The 15,283-nt window shown below is 39.5% G+C and overlaps 2 protein-coding genes across 2 annotated transcripts in view; both read left to right on the forward strand.

Moving 5' to 3' along the window:
- The first annotated feature begins 335 nt into the window (after window positions 1-335).
- Window positions 336-12,159, forward strand: pxdc1b (PX domain containing 1b). Its single transcript, XM_040043631.1, has 5 exons — window positions 336-974; window positions 8,748-8,839; window positions 8,932-9,049; window positions 9,145-9,256; window positions 9,768-12,159. The coding sequence occupies exons 1-5, from the start codon at window positions 719-721 to the stop codon at window positions 9,889-9,891; spliced, it is 702 nt and encodes a 233-aa protein (XP_039899565.1). The 5' UTR covers window positions 336-718; the 3' UTR covers window positions 9,892-12,159.
- A 1,329-nt stretch (window positions 12,160-13,488) lies between these two features.
- Window positions 13,489-15,283, forward strand: part of tmx3b (thioredoxin related transmembrane protein 3b) — a 34,182-nt gene continuing 32,387 nt past the window's right edge. The window contains exons 1-3 of the mRNA XM_040044008.1: window positions 13,489-13,621; window positions 13,887-13,944; window positions 14,609-14,648. Coding sequence (XP_039899942.1) covers window positions 13,588-13,621; window positions 13,887-13,944; window positions 14,609-14,648 — 132 coding nt within the window. The 5' untranslated portion in view covers window positions 13,489-13,587. The remainder of the gene's footprint in view (window positions 13,622-13,886; window positions 13,945-14,608; window positions 14,649-15,283) is intronic.

Consider the following 15,283-nt stretch of genomic DNA (forward strand, 5'->3'; position numbering starts at 1 on the left):
GGTTCATTCCAAACATCTCATTTCAAGATTAGGAGTGCTGATTTTTATGGAAATACACAGCAGCGACCTCACATGCAGGGTCACCAATAACTAGTTGACAGTGTGCAAAAGAAAATGAATGATTGAACCTGTCGATCCCGATTATACACAAGGAGATGGACAGTTTTGTCCTCACAGCCCTTTGCATTCCCTGCATAATAATAGCCTGTTGTCAAGGAGGGAGGAAGGAAGAAAGGAGGAAGGAGAGGGGAGGAAACTGCGCTGAAAGAAAAGCAACTGCTGATCCAAGTGTGAGGTTAAATGCTCTGGAAGCGCAAGGAGGGAGGGAGCAGTGTCTTATTTTGAGAGGTGTGGGTTTAGTGTTGGATCTTTTTTTTCTCTCTTTTTTTTGGTCAATTGACGAAAAAAACCCGCAGTTGGATCAATATTACCAAATCAGTTTTTCAGGGGCGTTATCTCTGGCTCTAAAGTCTATTTTTTTTTATTTTTTTTTTCTAAGTCATGCCACGTTTGAGATTACGCCTGTGATGGGCTGAGCCATCATCCTCCTCTCGCTCACACTCTGCTGCCGCTCAGACACAGAGGCTGGTCGAAAAGTTACCAAAGTTGCCTTGCCTTCTTTTATTTGTTTATGTATTTGACATTGTCATCGCGAACACCTCCTCATTCTGCTGTTCACCGGGCCCGCCGCAGCATGCTGGACTGACGGCTTGGAGGAATGGCATCGGCTGTGTTTGAAGGGACGTCCCTGGTCAACATGTTCGTCCGGGACTGCTGGGTTAACGGGATCCGGCGACTTATTATCAGTCAGAGCGGAGAGGAAGAGGAGTTTTTCGAGATCAGGACCGAGTGGTCTGACAGGAACATTTTATACTTGCATCGCAGTTACTCTGATCTCGGGCGGCTGTTTAGGAGACTGGTGGAGTCTTTTCCGGAGGACAGACGAGATCTGTCCAAATCTCCACTGATAGAAGGTTGGTGTGACAGCGGATAACATGTGACAGTTATTAACCTACAAGGCAGGAAGCGATGATCGAGCAGTATCAGCAATAACTCATTTCTATTATTATATTCCCGTTCAGGAGCGTAGCTATTGCATTTATACTGTAAGTGTAGGAAGTAAGCTGGCCACCCTGTCCTCTTTAGCACTACGAGTTTCAGATTCCAGAAGAGAAATATTTACTCTGAAGTCCCGAAACAAAGAAAACAAACTAATTTTGGCATTTCAAGCAATTAAACTTGCAGATGGCATTTCTATGTAATTAGTGAAATAATTGAAGCTCAGTTTTCTACTATTTACCAGACTTTTGCAGCATTTTTCAGCAATATGAAGCTACCTCGAACTAAATCAGCACGGACCACTTTTTTTTTTTTTTTTTTTTTTTTTTTTTTAACTAATTGAAAAGTTTGTCTTGGAGTTTGCGGTGGACTCCCTAAAGGAAATCCTCCTGCAGATTATATTCCTGTTTACATTTTGCAAGAGATGGTACAGAAGTTGTTGTCTTTGTGCATTGCAGTCAGATCCAGATCCGCAAATGATCCATTGACACCATAGGGCTGATTAAAGTGCTGGTGATTAACAAAGCAGAATACACGAAGAAAAAATATAGAGCTTAATCAGCAAAGGCTTGGTTCTAATTTGAAAGGCTTCAGAGCCTTGGAGGTTAATAATTAACACTGTGCTCTTTAGGATGTCACATCAATAGAACTATCACATAGTCTGTGCTGACAGCATGTTTCTGATCTATGTCAATATTTAGGACCTAAAAGACTGGACACACTATGTGTAAGATTTGTTGCCATGACTCTGTGGGAGCTGGATTCCCTATGGGGATCCTTAAGTACCAATGCAGACTTTCAGTGTGGAAATCTGTTCTTTACATCTTACATCACAAGCTTGCTGCTGGAGCAAGTCTTTTCTGGTAGTTTAAAACTTGGATCAAAGGCCACGGCAAAAATATTTCTATTGCTTATGCACATTTTTATTATGAGGGATAAAACTACACAGTTTTGCAGAAGATGGGTGCTGAAATATAAACTTGTTGAGATATAAACAGTTAGTCCAGATGGTAGCATTTTAGGTTAACATCAGTTATTTGACACACTATTTTTGCCATCACATGTCTCCAGATTTGGTGATTCTTTTAAAGATATGAAAGTGAAGGTTTTTCCTTCAAAAGCAAGCGGGGTATTCAAGTTAAAGCTTGGCTTTACTGTGTCTGAGCATCCAACCAAAGCATACTATTTACGTTGTCTTTGACCATGTTGCAATATTTGCCTTTCACAGTCACTTTCAACCACCTGTGTCTGGCTTAATCCAGGGGTCTTTTTAGTGGTTTTCCCACACTCCTTTTCCACTTTCTATTTTTTTTTTTTTTTTTTTTTTTTTTAAATTACTTCACTTAATTTTGAGTAAATATAACTAAAACGTTCGTCCAAAACTGAACGTGAAAGATTTTGTGCTACTGATATCAGGTAATTTAAACAGTAAAATATAAGGCAGTGCTTTGCAGAGGGCAGTCTTTTGGTATACTATGTGTGAACCTCCAGCATTCAGGATTTGGATACCCCACAACTGTCACAAATTTGGCAAAGCTCCCAGCCTCTCCTGTGTGAGAGATGACCCCCCCCGACACTTTGCTTTCGTGTCTACTTGCTGAGCTTATACCAGTGTTTTGGAGACATCCCTTTAGCTGGGACTGGAAAGGCTGGCTTCCTGCTCAGGCACTAAAATAGCTGACAGAGTTGTTGACAGCTAGCTGCTTCGCCTCAGCCAGTGCAGTGTGGAATGCATTTTGGGACGAGACATTTTTGATCTCATGACTCACTTTTCACTTCTTTATTCCGTCTGTCACTCTCATGCTGATTATAGCTCAATGATAAATGAAGCTGAAGGAGACATCAAGACCATTTTAGTGTTTGAAACTGGTTTGAGCATTTCATTGACGGATTGTGAGCCACGGGGTTAAAAAAGAAATTGAGGAATTCCTGAATTCCTATCCCTTTTTAATATTTCCTTTGCATCCCATCTAATCGCTGCCCTGATTGAAGATCCTGAGGAAAAACAAAAACATAGGTCTGCCCTTTCTCAGTCCACTTTGCCACAATTTCTGGCTCTGGTCATGTTTTCCTGTTTCTGTGCTGCGTCTAGGCAACAAGGAAGACGTGCAGAGCTTTTCAGACTTATGTCATGATGAGAAAGAGGGCGACTGCGGAGGAGTGGACTTCCCATATTTAGTACCGCTGGTCTGCCAGGGCCTCATCACACTTACCTTACATGTGACCCCATGAGCATACAGACAGCAAGCAATTGCTCACATTCCATGTGAGCTAGATATGATCAAGGAATGTAGACGCAGACAGCGTTGAAATCACTCTTACAAACTGTCAGCTTCTGTTGCCTACTCAAGCAGTTTCTCTATTTTAGGCTTTTTTTTTTTTTTTTTTTTTTTTTACAGTAATATATGAATGCTAAACAATATAATACAACCTCAATTTTTACTCTGTAGGCAGCGAAGGTGACACTTTGACACTGTGGAGAGGCTATTAAATTGGCAGACTACCTATAATGCACTGTATAATAAAAAAAGAAATATGTGCACATCACTTTCATGCAATTTGACATTTAAAATGGGATGTGCATGCATTGTCTGTTCGAAATTTGCATTAGATGAGAGTGAAGAAAATAGGCAATTTGATCATTAATGTGCTCAGAATGGCTACAGACAGGAGAATTCACCTAACCTAGCACCTTTCAAAGGTACACGATCCGCTCTCATGTCATCTGTAAACGTCGCTATTTAACATAGTTGTTTAATCTAATCAAGAAAAATCAATACAAAACAACATTGCTGCATTTATCAATGATCTCGGAGGGGCAGGTGAGCTTTGTGGACGTGCAACACTATCAACATCAAGCATAACTCAAGAAACGAAATTCCTCGAAATGCCAAAGTCTTCCTTTAACTTCCAGCTTAACGACAGCTGAATCAAGCTGAGCCATTTCAGCAAACCAAACAAATGGCAGCATACACGTAGCGGCTGCAAATAGAGATTTTGCAGGAAATATAGTGTGCATGTGTAAAGATTAAAATGGCCTGCAGCAACAACTTGGTGCAACTTCTTGCCAATAAAAGTAACATCTTCTTTCTGACCATGCCCGGGGCTTGATGACTGAAGTATTCGGGAATAATGTGTTGACAAACTGTGGCATGTTAGTGGTTGAATGATTAAGTACTGTGCTGCTGACTGCAGCTTATCAGATCCCTGCAGAAGATAACTGTGAAATGTGGCTCTTACAACATAGGATGACTAGATAATGTGCATGAGGAAGACGTGGGGACGGCTGAGTTCCTGTTATACACATGCTTCTATTTTTTTGTAATATTACAGAGCTTCTCGTCACCATGGCATTTTATAATAATCTACCTTTATAATGACTACAATTAGTGGTACTGATCACATTTTACCAACTAGCAGCCCCAGGTAAATAAACAGTCACATGTTCTTCTTAAAAATAGAAGTACAGTAATCAAAAGTGAAAGCTACTAAGAGACAACTAAAAAGAGCCAAAATGGCTGGTTGTGAGGTCACTGTAGGGTAAAGTGAAAATAGTTTCACTGTAGAATAATTTGCTCTATACCACCAATGACAGCATTGTTTAATTATTTATAGTGCATGGACCACTGTAACCAGAAAGTCCAAGCAGAAAAATCAGTTTACAACCATGTAATTCTAGCCAACACAGAAAATGAGACATCCTGGGTTAAACTCATGAGACACATGTCAGTAATCTAGCGAAGCACTCTAATATTGGTGTAAAGATTGATGTGTTAGAGTGATTTCCAAAGCTATGGCACGAAATCCGCTCCCGAAAAATCCCCAAACTTTCTTTAATGAATATTTTTTTTTCTCATCCAAAAGTTTTGCTGTTTGATTAAAATAAACATTAATCAGTATTTGTCATCTACAATAACATGCTTACATGACATTGGGCCTTATGACTGATTAACACCGTATGAAGCCAACTGATGGCAGCAGTTACGTGCTGAAATTTGCACTCTCTAATTAGACACACAATCAAGCTACACACACCAGATTAACAGTGGTTACAACTTGCACAACTGGCAGAAACACACACACACACTTCTCTTTGGCACATCACACACGTTTGAGTCTGGGTGTTATACGCAGTCTTCCAGATTATGCAGTGAAAAACGTCCCATCGTTGTCACCCCTACCCATTAGTTCCCACTTTGAAAATATTTATGTGCAAAGACACAGCCAAGATCAGACTCTGAAGAAAAGAACAGCAATTTGTGAGCTTGATCGCTCCCAATCTCTAAGATTAAATGCTTATGATTTATTCCTCATAATTCATTCCTCGATGGACTGCGTGCATGCATGCAATAAAGTGTACTTCTTTTCATTTAATTTATAACATTACTGAACTACATCAGTGGACACAAACTTTGAAATCTGTCCCCGAGGATAACAACTAACAAGACAGGGTGTGGTTTGAAGTCTCCGCAGTGACGTTGTCATCCAGGCTTTGTTTCCGTTTAAGATGTTAACTGCTGACTGCTGACTCACACTTGAAACCTCCCGAGGTTTTGAATTAATATGAACAACTGTAACACAACCTAATGAACTTCATGGACACATTTCCAACATTGTGAAGCTTGTCTTGTTTAATCCAAGAGGTTATTTTCTGACTTCAGCTACATATTTTAAACAATTTTTACTTACTCTCCATACAGCTGCTTTTATTTACTGACACTACTCCCTGATTTTTCTGGTCGAGTGGACCAATCTGTAACACATTTATCTAATTTTTGCATGTTTACAAGACTGAATATTGACACAAACCTATCACTAGCTTTAGTAGTAAAACATCTTAAAGTGCCTAAAACATGGGTGTCAAGCATAAGGCCCGGGGACCAGAATAAGCCTGTGAAAGACAGCGGTGTTCATTTTGACAGTAAATTTTGATTTATTTTAATCACAGACTTTTGACTAAAATGTGAATTGGTTTTTGTCCTAATTTAGGCATCTAAATTTGTAATATGTCCATTTGTCTACTTTTAACGTTGACATTTTGTCACGTTTTCATGAGAAACAGGGAGCACGGGAGTTAGCTGAACCCCTGTTCCCACCCTGTTTCCCGGGGCCAGATCAAATTGTGTGTGTCTAACCTAACTGCATAAGGAGTTTACTTCTGATTGAATCACTTCCAAACTTGCCCCGCCTTTCTACACATCTTAATTAGTTCTGGTTGGATCTTGTCTCTCTTGAACAATTTCTTCTTCTTTTTATTTGACAAAAGTGTAGATAAACTTCGTCATTGCTTTTTCCTTGTGCATTAGTACTTATTTAGGTATCGTCTTGTTTTTATCAAGAACAAAAAAGATCGTTGAAGAAAACTATGAAGAAAATTAGTGAACTAAAATGTGAAGAACACATTTTAACTCTACTTAAAAAGAACACCCCTATGGCCATTCATACCATACCAATGTAACTAAGTGAGAAACAATTAAATGGCCGATGTGTCTATTTACAACAGAAATTTCTGTTTTAGTTTAAAATAACTTTATATTAATGAACAAAAACTTTCTGTTTTATAATCACAAGTCAGGCTGGGCAATGCACTACCAGAATTTTTTCTGTATTATTGCACATTTATTTCTTACAATTTGAGTCCAAAGATGCTGACAGATTTTGTTTGCATTTCTTTATCGCGAAGAAAAATTGAGACGTAGGATTGATATTGTACTTCACTTCCTTATATTGAGAGATTTCAGAGAATAAATGTGTAATTAAGCTTCTTTACACTAACAGAAACAGGAGTTTCACTACTTAGGATCAAAGTGGGCTGTACGATATAAAATGAGTTTGACATCCTTCGCCTAAAACTCGTATCTGTTCTTGCACCGCGGTCTGGCAAACAGATATCGAAAGGACTTTGCAAGTTAAACAGAAGGAGGGCACAACACAAGCTTCAGATTGGGCACCTAGTCATGATTCAACTGCCAAATCGCTCTTCACATCCCCCAGGATGTGATGTCATCACTGTGGGCCATTATAAATGGATGAGCCTGTGAGTGTGCATAGAGGTCGTCTTACTCAGTGCTTCCATGTAACCACTGTGTGACTACATTTCATCTGTCCCAGTCAGTTCAGACAGAGCCACATCCCTGTGGCTGCAGTCTTCATCATTATTCTCCTCACCACATCCCTTTGTCAGCAGGCTGGCTGTAAATGATGCTCTGCTGACTTGCTCACTCATAGCGGCGGTAGCCTTCTATTACCAAATGTGCTGATTTTACGCTTCCACTGCCTCTTAAATTGCATTCCTAGTTTTATGCAGGATTAGCGTGCTATCACAGACATTGTTCTGCAGCCACTCCACCACCTATTATTACTTTCCTCTGTTATTACTGCTGTTATACAAATGCCAGCAATTGCGGTGGCAGTTTTACAGTGTTAGTGTGCAGCCTGCTCTTGCTCTAAGGACAATGGTATGTGGTCTGTTTTTCTCTCCTCCTACAAGAGGTAAATATCATGGGGCATTGTGAGGAAAAAGGTTACCGAAATAAAAAGGACTCTTGCATTTGAGCCAGTCTTTTTCAAGAGTTGGGATGAATTAAAATCTGTCTGGCTTTTGTGTTTTGACCTACAGAAAGCTAACACAGTGATGGCTGTAAAGGTCGTAGAGACCGCCCTCTTTCATTTTCTAGGTGCAGAAATAGTTACACTTGGCCTTTTCATGGAGGGAAAGTTTCTTTGTACATCCCTCTCTATGTACAAATGATAAGGGCTCACCAAAAACATCTATACTAAAGGCACCGCTGCGTCAAATTTCACCCTGTCTTAGAGTTGTTGCAATACACTTTTTACAACATTAAAAAGACTGACAGGTGAAGTTAGTAACATTGAATAGGTCATAATAATGCAATGCTTTTAAGGAAAATGTTTGACCCCAAAGGAAGCTCAAAGGCTAAAAGCAAGACTATTTATCATCCAGGGCTCTTGAACTGTCATGGTTCTGCGTCATTTTGACCCAGTATTTTCAGTTTCTTGTATTTTGGGGTTTTTTCTGTATTATGGTTTGTTTTCTGATTCTTTAGTTGTCCTGTTTTGAATATTATAATCCTAAGTTTCAGTGTTATTCTGGTTAAGAGTTTGTTCTTAGGTTTAGTTCAGTGTCTAGTCTGTGCCTGTCATGTTTCCTGTTTTACTTTGAAGGTCGGTGTCTCATGTTAGTGTGTCCTGTGTAATTCTCCCCTGTGTTGTCATTATGTTTCATTCGAGTCAGCTGTGTCTCCACTTCTCCTGATCACCTCATGTGTGTATTTAAGTCCTCAGTCTTCCTGTGTTCAGCGTCGTGTTGTCTGTGTTTCTTACCCCATGTCTGATCATAGTTTATTGTCGCAGTTTAAGTTGTAGTTCTAGGTCTTATTTGACTCGGTATTTTCTCAGTTAACTCTGTTGTATGTTATCACCTGCAACTAGCAAAATAAAGGTCCATTTTTGGGCTTTCAAGTTTCATCCCCTCAACGCTAACCCACACACGGTCTGCCTCGGCAGCCTGTGACATGAACAGATGTAAAACACTTCATGGAGATCCAGTGGATGGTTTTAAATCGAAGGAATCAAGTTAATAGAGTTTTATGTCACTGACAGAAATTCAAATCAGCAGCCAAATCCAGCGTACCGCAATCATTTAGAGTTCTTTTTGTTTCTTTCAGGGCTGGTGAAAATCAAAGAAGCGACCGACATTGAGGAGAAGTTAAACGAAGTGGAAAGGCTACTGAAGAATGCAATCAACATGCCATGCAAGGTTGGTATTTCATCTGATGGCATGTCATATAGACTTATAAAAGCTTCTTACATGAGAACATAAGCTCTGTACTCAAAAACCTCTTTCTTTAGTATTCCAGATCAGAGGTGATGCTGACTTTCTTTGAGCGGTCGCCCCTGGATCAGGTGCTAAGGAACGACAAAGTCCACAGAATCCAGCCATGCTTTGACAGTCCAATCAAGATATCAGGTTCATATACTTATTTAATGTGAATAGAACTACATTTCAGTTATTTTTCATGATTTCTTTAAGGATGATGTAATATTCCTCTCTGCATTTTGCAGAAATCATGCGGTCCAATGGATTTTGTCTGGCCAACACAGAAACCATCGTGTTCGATCACAGTATCCCCGAAGAAAAAGAGAGACCTTCATCGACCGACTCTGTAGAACATACGTGAGTATAAGGATCGCTCAGTCATTATTATATCTGCCTTTGCACATGTTACTGAGCAAGAAAGCTATGTTTAAAATCACATTAAGGGCCAGAGTGAGTTTAACACAGTTGTAGGATTGAAGGCCACTTCAGAGTAAGAAACTACCTACTTGCTTTCTCACAAATGTGAGGATTTCTATGCTTGCCTTTGAGTGCATACAATAAATGCTTTGGTGAGTAAAGAGGTCCTAGAATGTGAACCTACCCCAGGACCCTCCACCCGCTTCACATAGCACAGGAAGTGTGTCTGTGCAGCTCTTCCTTCCCTGGGTGTGTGTAGAAAGCAAAAGAGGAACACATTCCTCTTGGTACTTCACAGAAACACAAAAACAATGTAAATCACCCATAAATGGCAGCACGGCTTTAAAGTTTTGTCAGTGTTTTGATGTCGACACTTACATCACACCTTTGATTCCTGGGGTAAACTGCACAGGCCTTGGTTAACCCAGTATGTCTTTCGTTTTATTGCCAGGTATGAAGATGGAACAGAGTTTTTGCCATTGGAAACAGATGTGTGTGATGAAGAAACAGAAGCATATGTCACCAACCTCTCCTACTACCATCTGGTCCCATTTGAAACAGACATCCTGGAATGAGCATTGATCTACCAGATGCTTGTCGATGATGGCTTGTCACGCTGTAATATGTAGTCCTCAGTGGAACTCAACTATGCAATGCTACACACCACGTAGCTGCTGCTTATTCCAGCGACTTTAAGAACTTTTTAAATAAGCATTGGTCATTTTGGAGTTGGCTGGGTGTACAGTTTGCACAGTAGTATTAGAGGAGCGCTACATCAACACGCCTTTGTTTTCATCCACTTTATGTGACATCACCGATGTGCCTCATCCAGAGCCTTACTTTTTTTTTTTTCCACTTCAAAAGGCTTTCAGATGATGTACCTGAGGCAGCCACACAGTATAGATCCTCAGTCCTCAGTGACACTTTTAACGTGCTGTTTGGCGACTTAAAAGAACTAAAATCTGTAGGTTGGGGTGTGATTGTAGTGGCGACTACGCAACAGTGGAAATTAGGAAGCAAAAGTAATTTATGGAAGCATTCATGATTTTCTCTCATGGACCTAAGAGATGGATCTTTAAGGTTTATCGTGTTCTCTGATTCCTGAAGTGATGCCACTTAGGAAAAAAGACAAAAACAAAAAACAGTTAAGGAGATTTTTATAGGATTTTTTTTTGTGGTGCAGTTTCCACCTGCATTAAGCAAGATGTTCTGGTTTTTGTAAAAGCTTAAAGCTCACAGGAAAACTCTGATTTTGTTGCTGTGTCGTGCAGCAGGATCTTTGGTATGAGAGTACGCTGAAAGCTGAATGAAACTAGAAAACATGGGCTCTGATGATAGACACTTGTGGAATTTAGCTAGTCTTGGAGATGTTACCTGTGACAAATTGTTGCAATTGCTAAATTAAAGGCACTGAAGTGTGCGCAGTGCTTTTTGAGTCCTATTTGACCAGTCAAAGCAAACACCAGTCCACAAACTGGGGGGCAAGGTTTTCAATTTTGTATCTGTCCCAGGACTGAACCACAGAGGTTTTGATTATGATGGTGAATTGAGCAAGAATTATGTCATCTTATCCTCCAGCAGCATAAACATCAGCAGGAGATTCCTTTTCATGTTTCAGTTGGGCCTTGGACTGCTGTCAGATAAAATAATATAAAGAAAATACAAAGTTTGGTTGTTATGTTGTTGCTTTGTGTTCAGATAAATGCTGCCGAGTTTGATGTTGATGAGACGTTTTTTGTATTAGTTTTGTCTGAATTATGAATTGTGATGTTAGACATGTAGCTTCATAAAAATGCTCATTTTTTTTTGCCCATAAAGGAATAATTTGGTGTCAAGAGTGAGTGTAGCCTGTGGAAAACAGAATCATGTCACTGCTGTTGTTGTTTTCTGATGAGTGATAAAATGGGGCAAAGAAAGCTTTGTTTAAAGGCTCCATTGAGGTCACTTTTGTAAGATGACATGAGTGGGTTCAGTCAGACAGCTGAGTGTGGGAGTCTACAGAACAAGTCCTCTCTTTATGTAAAGAAGACAAACAACTTTGCTGTACTACAAGTTTCTATAGGAAAAGTTGTGAAGAAAGGCAAACAATTGGTTAAAATTCACGCCTTTGTATGTTTGTACTATAGGGAGGGCACTTTTACTTCTGAAACTGAGAACTCAGTGGTGCATTGCAGATTCTTTGAATGTGACCCAAATGCTAAAAATGTATATTTGTGTTGTGTTAGCTGTCTTTGCTTCAGCGGTTTTGTCACCTGCAGGAGTCACCGTGGCCTTACAATGTAACTTAACAGCTTGTGTCCAGGTTCCTGCCCTTCCAAATACAAAGGCATTCAGCCCTCCACAAACTTGGCACATGAGCCGTCAGCATGGCGATCCTCCACATGAATCTGTTTAGTAACACAGTCATGATCACTATTCACCCCGTGAGAAAGTACAGCTCTTTCACAGGATACAAAAGTATTTCATGCTTTCTCTTCTTGTTTTTTGAACAAGAATGACGTGCTGATTTTGTATATAAGCATTTCTGTCTAAGGTGCGAAAAAACTGGAATTTCCCACTAAAATTTCTGGACCAAGATTTTGTTCTACATGAAATTGTCTGATATTGATGAACGAGCATAGGCGTTCATATTTAATAATGAAAACTCCAGCAAGACCTCTGCCTTTCTTTACGACTCTTTTGCAAGCTTATGGCATTCAGTTTATTTTGAATATGAAGTTCTGAAATGGTACTCAACGCATTCAATGCAATGAGGAAAAACACAACACAACGCTGGTACTCCAGTGCCAGTGAAACTCTGAAACAAAGCTACATGCCTGGTGTGCCAGCCAGCGGTTTGAAAAGAGACAAGTGAAGACAATAGGAAAATAAAGTTACACAAAATATTCTTATTTATTTTGTAAATTTCAGCCACATTCTGTGAAGCTAACCATTCTATGCCTTGTAATGTATTGTATATTTACTTGTGTGCGTCATACGTGAGATGAACCTTTGGTTTGTAAATATGAATCTTAATTATAAACTTCTAACATGAAGTTTATGTGCAAACATGTTTGATAACCTTAAAGATATTCAGTATTGGTTACAAATTATTATTCAAAAAACCTTCTCAAAACAAATAAATGTTTTCAATAAAACAAATGGTCCTGTGATGTCTTTTGTGCACAAAGTGATTGGACCTTAGGGTCATAGAACGGCAGATGTAGACTGTGGGTAACTTGAGAAGCAAGGTGGCTACAATCATTAGTGTTGGATATGAGATTCAGAGGCATTCAGTGATAAGTGCACAATACTCATCCACAAACTCAAAGAAGTGGAGAATATTTGGTTGGGAAATCATGATTTGTAAATATGAATATCAGAAGCAAATATTCCAAGTCGCTGGAGCCTTATTGGAAGCAGTGCACAAATTTGGACGGCAATCACTGGCAAATTCTCTTATTCTGGTAGTATTTTAATGTTTATGTATTTAAGATGCTACTAAAAACAAACAAAGTGAAGACAGAGAGATGTATGGTAATATTGATGATATTTATTGTATATGATCACTTTATTCTATGGAAGTACACAGGCATTGAGGTGCTTGGCCCGCTGCCCGTTATCTTAGAGCGACACCTGATGGTGGGTACAGGTAGTCATCATCAGTGTCGCTTCTTCAAAATTCAGTACAGTTAAAAGGTTGCTGATTTAAAAGGGGGGGGAAACTGTAAAATAAGAAACAGCAACAAGATGAAGTAAGTAAATAATTACAGCAACCAGGCCCCCCGTAACAAACAAACAGAAAGACCAACATCAGTACCTTGTGTTGTTTTCATTAGATAATCTTTCTTATTCTATTTAACTGTGGAAAAAATGTTCTATCAACGGAATGTAAAAATAAAAAACTAAATTGAACATAACACAAGAAATATTCATTAATTATTTGTTATTAACCACCTCTGTTTATTAGGACGACCTGCATCACAAACCTTGACTTGCAGTTTCATCAGTATAAATACTTATATTTTTGCATTAGTGTACGTTCATAAAGTGGAAAAAATAGACCGTAAACATGGCGTAAACGTCGATGAAAATCTTCTGTAAAAAATGTAGTAAGTGGTACAGATCAAAAGTGATTTAAATACTATTAAAACAAAATTAAACTACAAAAAAAAGCTAAAGGAGGAACCGTTTTGTTTGGTAACCCCTTCAGGAGGCTGCGCAACCCGGCGCATGCGCGGAGGGAGGTCGATTTAGCGGTTGTTTCCTGCTTGCTGTTTCCACTCGAAGCAATGGCAGAAGTAAAAGCTTCCCTGGCTTGTGGAGGTATGTTCAGCTTTTGTATTTCCTGTACGAATAACAGTGGACCACACACGCTATCCCAGCATCAGTTTAAAGGCCCCTTGCAGCTGCCGTTGGTGAAAATGCGGCTCAAACTGAAGCACAGTTAGCCGGAGGGGCGACAGCTTTAGCTGGTGATGCTTCAGTCATGAGGTTTAATGCTGGGGAGGAAAAGAAACCTTAAAGCTGTAAAGCTTCACATTGAGATAAACACCTTGTCTGATTTCAGTGTTTTCTTTTGCCGTCACAGTTATAGCGGCTTTTCTGAGTTCAGCGGTGCTTGCATTTGTTGAAGACCTAGATGACACGTAAGTGATGCACTACTATGTGCTTTTCCCCCTTCACTGATTCACCAATTCAGCTTCCTGCTACGGCAACTTCCGAGTTTAGAAATCATGCTCCGTGTGGATCCAAAGTGGCTCACTGCTCCTACTTCCTGTACTTTAGCAATGCTCTAAACCCTGTATGGTAAAAAAAGTGCCCACATTGCAGTGGTTGCATTAGCAGAAAAAAATACATGGTGGTGATGCTGATTTCCTCTCTTTCTAGTTGCACAGTACTTTATTTTTTTTTAACTGGATGCCTGTGGTGAAAAGTCTCTGTAGATTATCTCTCTTGTGTGTAATAAGCCTGTCTTTGTATTGGAACATTTTTCATGATTTTGCCAATGACAATTTAAACATTAGCTCATCAATGGGCAGAGAGTAGTCTGCACGCCACAGGCTTTAATTGATTTTTTTCAGCCCCCCAGATGTCAGCAGTTTAAATGCGAGAATATGATTCTTACGTTAAATATGAGTTTGGATTGCTGTGGGGAGATTTACCCATATGGTATACTCACAGTCTTTTGTGGTATTTCATTTGATTTTATTATTCATTAATTTTAATGTGATTTATTTGATTGTCAGAACTTGTCATTTCTGTCTAGTCTCAGCTGAATGGTTACAACTATGTTTTTTCTTTATTCCATAGATTTAAAGACACCAGAGTGAATGACGTCTGGCTGGTTGATGTGAGTTTGACATTATGGACCCACACAAACACACACTCTAATCTGGGTCCATTGAGCTATGGTTTACTTCATATCCAGCACGCCACTGTCTGAATCATCCCTTGCGGAAGCAATGGGAGTCTGGGTGGGATGTCATAAGGGAGGGGGTCGTGCAAACAGTCCCCTGTGATTAGTGAATGAGAAGTCATGCATGCACGGCAAAGCCGGGGGGCTCTGAGAGCTTTAAAGCAGGGTTTGTGTCGACACCCAAAGTAGCAAAAGTTGCTTTTGCTGCGCGTTATGGGCTCCATGGTGAATTGTGACATTAGTTTTATTTTTGTGTTGTTTTCTTATACTGATGAGATTGTTATATTTTGTGTAATTTGTTGAAACTAAGCTCCTAAAAAGAAATTCAAACAAACCAGACAATCACTGGAGCAAAAGGCTTTTATGTAAAATTAGTCAACAAGTTCTGCTTAACACTGAATCTTTGTCTTTTATTGCCATACTAACTGTTTTGTAATCCTTTTGGCTTTCGGTGGAGAAAGACCACTGTAACTGTTACCCATGGTCACATGTTAGGTTAGCCATTAAATCAACAATAAAGCACCAATGTGTAAAATTAGTACAGGAAAAATATGGTGTAACCGAAAAAG

This window comes from Simochromis diagramma, unplaced genomic scaffold (assembly GCF_900408965.1).
Source record: "Simochromis diagramma unplaced genomic scaffold, fSimDia1.1 OVJJ01000602.1, whole genome shotgun sequence".
In the NCBI taxonomy this organism is placed as follows: Eukaryota; Metazoa; Chordata; class Actinopteri; order Cichliformes; family Cichlidae; genus Simochromis; species Simochromis diagramma.